Source organism: Saccostrea echinata, unplaced genomic scaffold (genome assembly GCF_033153115.1).
Source record: "Saccostrea echinata isolate AGI-Se365-2 ecotype Australia unplaced genomic scaffold, CSIRO_AGI_Sech_v1 ptg000015l, whole genome shotgun sequence".
Taxonomy (NCBI): Eukaryota; Metazoa; Mollusca; class Bivalvia; order Ostreida; family Ostreidae; genus Saccostrea; species Saccostrea echinata.
The window spans coordinates 11,259,245-11,265,681 of NW_026889764.1; the positions used below are offsets into that span (position 1 = coordinate 11,259,245).

At 30.0% G+C, this 6,437-nt stretch overlaps 1 protein-coding gene across 1 annotated transcript; it reads left to right on the forward strand.

The window, feature by feature from the left end:
• Positions 1-1,040: 1,040 nt before the first annotated feature.
• LOC133187607 (collagen alpha-1(X) chain-like) lies at positions 1,041-5,462 on the forward strand. The gene is made up of 2 exons (XM_061323027.1): positions 1,041-1,290; positions 5,065-5,462. The coding sequence occupies exons 1-2, from the start codon at positions 1,041-1,043 to the stop codon at positions 5,460-5,462; spliced, it is 648 nt and encodes a 215-aa protein (XP_061179011.1).
• The last annotated feature ends 975 nt before the right edge of the window (positions 5,463-6,437 follow it).

The window sequence follows — 6,437 nt, forward strand, 5'->3', positions numbered from 1 at the left end:
AACATGCCAAGTGTTATTTATATTACGTTTTCTTTTATTCTGGTGACTATCTTGATCGAGGGAAAGTCTATAACTATTAAAAATAGCACCATTGGACGCATTATTACTGCCCAATATTCAAAGAAGGAACTGCGAAAAGATATTCTGGATCAAGTTTATAAAGAAACGACTCAGATTGAGAAGAAACTGAAATCCCTCACCAAAAAAGTCTCCTAGATGGAAAAAGGTAATAAAGAAAGAGAAAAAAGAAAAGTAAAACTTCTTCAATTAAGAATTTTTGTTTTTGTTTTTCTATACAAAATTGATATTGTCTCGTTAGAGCTTTCGAGCTAAAAAAAAAATGGAGCATTTGATTCTCATTATTGATATGATTCTGTTAAATCATATATCTTCGTGGTTTGAGGAATAAATATTGGTTCGAAAGGATTTATTTTGAAATATTTTTTTTTCAGTTTTTTTGATTTTCTTAAACTTAAAACTTCCATACAATTGCCAGCATTTGACATGACTTCTGTAAAATAAGCTGTAATTTGTCCATATATTCGTAGAGGGTTAATCTTCATGGTAGCTAAGGGACATTCTCTAAATTAATTAAATCTGCTATCTAAAACAAAATGAGAGAGAGAGAGAGAGAGAGAGAGAGAGAGAGAGAGAGAGAGAGAGTACTCATACCTAAAAAAAGTTTTTTATTCTATAATTGAATACACATATTAGAAAATGAACTCAGAACTGTTTGTATTTTTAAAGTAGCAAATAAAAATAATATTGAGTAAGAAGGCGGTTTTGTGAGATACTCGAAAATGTAAAGTTTTATTTTATTCAAAAATGTTACAATGTACCTGAAATAAACGTGGGTGTTGAAACTGATGTTACATGGGAGTATTGATAGAAATATTAAAATGTAACTCAATCAACAAGTAATGAGAACTGGAGGAAAGGCCAACATTTGATTGTGTCCTTGTCACATTTCGATGATTACGATTGTATCGTTCATGATCAGCAGTAAAAATTGTTTACCATTAGGAAGTATTCAAAGAAACATGCCAAGTGTTATTTATATTACGTTTTCTTTTATTCTGGTGACTATCTTGATCGAGGGAAAGTCTATAACTATTAAAAATAGCACCATTGGACGCATTATTACTGCCCAATATTCAAAGAAGGAACTGCGAAAAGATATTCTGGATCAAGTTTATAAAGAAACGACTCAGATTGAGAAGAAACTGAAATCCCTCACCAAAAAAGTCTCCGAGATGGAAAAAGGTGATAAAGAAAGAGAAAAAAAGAAAAGTAAAACTTCTTCAATTAAGAATTTTTGTTTTTGTTTTTCTTTATATGATATTACTTTGCTTTATAACGATAAAAAGTGCAGTTTAGAATATAAATGATTAATACTTTTATAAAGGTTAACATCAAATATATTCAGATCTGTAGTATCGTGGATTCTACAGATATTAATAGCTTTGGATAAGGGTATTCTTCATTAAAAACCTTTATATTGTTTACATTTATACTATAAGCAAGGTATGCTACTATACGGCTTAAAAATAAAGAAAATATATGAAAGCTTCACGGATATCAAGATCAGTGTTCGTCCATCGCTAACACCTATATATTTGGTACAAGTAGATTCAAACTCAGTAATTTTTCTTTCTTCCAAATCCATAGAAGAAGTCAGAAGCTAATTTATATTTTGTTTACGAAATGTGATATTTTCCAAACAGAAAACTATTGTTTGACAACAGTGCCCAACTGCGTTTCCCGATGAACTTATAATTACAAAGCAAAGGTAACCACAGACATTTAATACTGTGCTCAGAAACATTCTTCATTTCTTTTTCGAAAAAATACAGTTAGCCTATAAAAATTATAAAGATGTGAAATTTCAATAAACACCTACCAAAGGCTTTGGTTTACAAACAGATTCAAGCAGATGATAGAAACGTACATTACAATACTTCCAGCAAATACAATCTATCATCAAGTCAAATACTGACTAAAGATTTCACACTAATTGTTAGGCCATTATTTACACACTGGATTTTCTAAGGATTTTTTCCGTTTTTTTTACACGGCGGGTGTGACCGGTCGGCAAGGAATGCTCACTCCTCCATGGCACCTGATCCCGCCTCTGATGTTTTCAGAGGTCCGTATTTGCTCTTCTCCTGATTTGTATTGTTTGGATGGACTGTTAAGCTTGAATACTAGTCGTTATCTCCATATTTCATTCCATTAATTTTTGGGGTTATTATAAGGGAGAAAAATGAAATAAAAGTACTCCTCAAAATCAAAATATTACGGAAGCCGAGTAGGGAAATCCAAATCTAAATAAAAAACGAAATTGTTAAATAAAAATGAATTTATTAAATTAAAAAAACGAAATTATTATATAAAAAACGAAATTATTAAATATAAAAAACCGAAATTATTAGATAAATAACGGAATTATTAAATAAAAAACGCATGGTATTGATCTTAACACTTGAGTCGTTTCAAGTAATTCAGGTCGCCCTCTTGTCTGTCCTGATATGGGTTTTTGGAAAGAGCACACGTTTCTACGAGACTGTTGATTTTAAACAAAAGAAATGTGTGTCTCTGATAAAACAGTTTAACATGTTTTGAATTAAAGAAAGTAAAAATCTTACATGTTTCACACCATTGAAATAATTTTAATCTTGGTAATTAGTCAGCACTCATCAAAAGTGAAAAGCTAGTGCATCGTAAACAAAGCTGACCTTTTTTTAAAACGGAAGTGGGAGACAGTTTATGTATGTATTTTCCGCGCAAAGGAACAGAGGAATTTACTAAGATAAAGTTGCCTTATGGTTTTGCCTATCCCGAGCTTAAAGAAATGTACTCGGAACAATATCGTCACTTCGTGTAATCGGAGGCACGTGGAAAGGGATCACAGGACAAAACGAAAAAATAAAATTATCATTTTTTTTCTTTTGAAAAATTAGTTTATTCAATGTCATTAGGATTTATAAATGCGAACTTTGTTTAAAACTTTAAAATAATTTCGTAAGAAAGGAAACGAGATCCTTTGATCCGAGAACGTAGATAGCCTCACAAGGTGGCGATCTATATGAGCGGATCAAAAGATCTGAATTAATGCTAGAAAACAGGTTGGATATGCAATTTAAGTTTCATTAACAAAAATATTTCCGTGCAATATTCAACTAGCGCTGGTGTAATCTTAAGTAATTTCTATATCACCATCAATTTCACATATTTTCAAACCTCACCCTTTGCTGCAAAATATTTGTGTATAATATATGATACGTAAACAATCAAATTAAAAAAAAATGTAAAATAAATATATTAAGAATAAATAAATAAAATAATCCCCATTTTCTGAAATTTCTGTTGTAAGGTATTCTCTGTATAATGAATGAATTCTGAACAATTTTAATCATTTTAAACTAGTTAAAAATGCATTGCTAGATAACGATGAAAGGGAAATGAACCAAATTCATATGACTGATAACATGAAAGAAGCTTGTCATTTTGCACCTTTTGAAGAGTTATCTGCCCTTGACGAAAAAAATTAAGTTATTAAGTTATTCAGTTAATCAGAGGTGTTTGAGAACCGATACTAAGTTCTACTATCTTTTACTTAGTCTTGGTAAACAATTTTCAATCCCTTTTTATTTCATACATCATAATCATAATTCTTTAAAAAAAAAAGAATATAGAGTAAGAAGTTATGAAATAACATTCAAACAGGTTGATTGACATAGGCAAAATTTATCAGACTTGCATGTATAAAATGAATTAATATTGAAGAAATAATTTACGATTACAATTTTTTCGGATTTGTCCTAGCCGCAAAATTCCGCAAAAATTGGACAACCGCAGAAAATACCCCTATACGGTATTATTATTATATACTTTATCACTTCTATTTAAACTTTGATAAAATGACTCAGAATTTAGAAATGTATTGTTTAATTCTTAATGAAGTACGCAATCATTACAACTTACTCAATGTAAATTGATTTATTCAATTTTTAGCACTTGCTCTCTTTAATATATTTTTTTTGATAATATAAATCAAACCCGCAAAAATCTGATCGGTAACGAATCATTTTACAGCATTGCTGTGTTGTGCGGTAAGTTGACAAATGATGTATAGCCATGGGAATTTCCTAAATGTTATAAAGTTTATCAGTTTTAAACAACGGAATCTTAACAGAAATCTATATCTTAAAATATTTTGTCAATTTACTATCTATTTGATAATTCATTTTTAGATTTATTGTTTGCTTATAGTTAGCTTATCTGAGACGAGGGTTTAAGAGAAATAATGTTAATTTTTCATATTTTCTATAATCACTGGCCAATTAAGCAGATTGGTCAAACGTTACATTAATGCAAGATAAAAACATATAGATCATAGCATATTACATAATCAAAGCTAAATCTTTCCCATGTTGTGATCGAATACTGCATCTGGTCATGTTAATGATATCAAAATAGCTGAGTTTAAACGCAAACGTTTTCGCACTTGTATTAATGTCCAAACTAAAGCAAGTTTATAAAATCAATGTTTTTTTACACGTGCACTATATGGAATGATTCATGGTTCACATCCTTACAACTCAATTTAAATTCTGTATTTTCATTTCTTATTTTAAAAATTCCGTTTTTATTTTTTTTTTTTATAATTTTGTTTTTTTACTAAATAATTTCGTTTTTATTTAGTTTCGTTTTTTTTATTTAATAATTTCTTTTTTTTTAATTTAGTTTCTTTTTTATTTTGTAATTTATTTTATAATTTCTTTTTTTTTTATTTAATAATTTCGTTTTTCATTTAGTTTTTGTTTGTACTATTGGGCTTGTCACATAAAATGTCACATATTTCAGTAAAACAAATTACTCATCTATCATCAAATCAAATAATTAAGATAATTATAATGCTGAAAGAATGAATATATTCTATACACAGATTAGGGCACTCTATCGAATTTGTGCGGTCGTCTCATCAATTAAGAGTAAATAGATTAGTAGGTATAAGGGCAATGGAAAAAAATCTTCGTATTAAAAAAATCTTTGCAATTTCAGACAAACCAACAAAGAGCTTTGGGTTCTATTCCTACATATCTAGTGATCTCAAAAACCCTGGTGGTGGCCATACTTTTGTATTTGACGTGGTAAAAACGAATTATGAAAATGGATACAACGAACGCACCGGGGTTTTCACTGTTCCAAGAAATGGGCTATATTCATTTACATGGGTGACACGTGTGCAGTGCAATGATGCGTACACAAGTGAGCTTTACGTCAACAAAAATGTTGTGGGCAGCACATATGCGTTCTGTGGTTATAATACTGTCACAGGGAATGCCATTGTCAAAGTGTCCAAGGGCGATGTCGTATTCGTACGTACTCTTGCAGGAAGAGGAATGATAAGAAGTAATAAACATGGCCGATCCTCATTTTCGGGATTTCGCATTGAATAGGTCCTGTATTTGTTATAAAAAATGATTTTTTTTCTTTTCAAGTGTTCAAATAAATCAAGTTTTTTTTTTATGTTGTAGATATATAATCAAAATGCAGTATGTGTTTGTTTATCCAAATTTTTTTCAGAGTAGTACAGTGTCGATGAAGGGTCAGATAAAAATATTAGATCTTTGTTTGGACGAATTAGATATTTGTTTCAACAAAATTGATCTTTTTTCGGACAAATTAAATATTTGTTCGGACGAGTTAGAAATTCGTTCGGACAAATTTGTTCGAACGAATTAAATATTTGTTCGGACGAATGGACGAATTATAAATTCATTCGGACAAATTAGATATTCTTTCGGACGAATTAGATCATTGATTGGACAAATTAGAAAATCATTTTTCATAGAAAAATATTTTTTGAAAAAATTATGAATTCGTTCGATTCGGACGAATTAGATATTCGTTCGACGAATTAGATATTTTGTTTGAACAAATCAGAAAATCGTTTGGAAATTTAAGAAAAAACGTTTGGACAAATTAGGTATTATTCAGACGAATTGGATATTTCTTAAGACACATTAGATATTCATTTAGTAAAAATAGCAGGAAGTGACAGGACGCTTCGGTTATGCGTGATTTGCATCGAACAAATTACACTTGCTTCCGGTTAAGTTAATGCAAAGTTTGAAAAAGTGTTAAAAATCATATTAAAGGAATTATTTGCAAGATGTAATATCTTTTTTTTCCGATATGTAATTGTAATAAAGTTGGTTCAATTGTTTAGTTTCAGTATAGTTTTGTTGATTTAACTTTGGCTACATTGGGTTACCGCAGATGGGTGTAGAATGCGAGTTATTTTTGGAAGGGTTATATAAGTGACCGGTAAAGCCAGAGTGGTCACATTACGGAAAGGTAACAACATCATCCGGATGCCACGTTTCTACTTATCCTATATGTTCTTATGTCCTGGCGAATATTGCAGATAT

Excerpts from the sequence above, each read along its gene's own strand:
- LOC133187607 (XM_061323027.1), top strand. The coding sequence starts at position 1,041 with ATGCCAAGTGTTATTTATATTACGTTTTCTTTTATTCTGGTGACTATC. Across the intron at positions 1,291-5,064 it reads AGAAAGAGAAAAAAAGAAAA|ACAAACCAACAAAGAGCTTT; the intron begins GTAAAACTTCTT and ends TTGCAATTTCAG.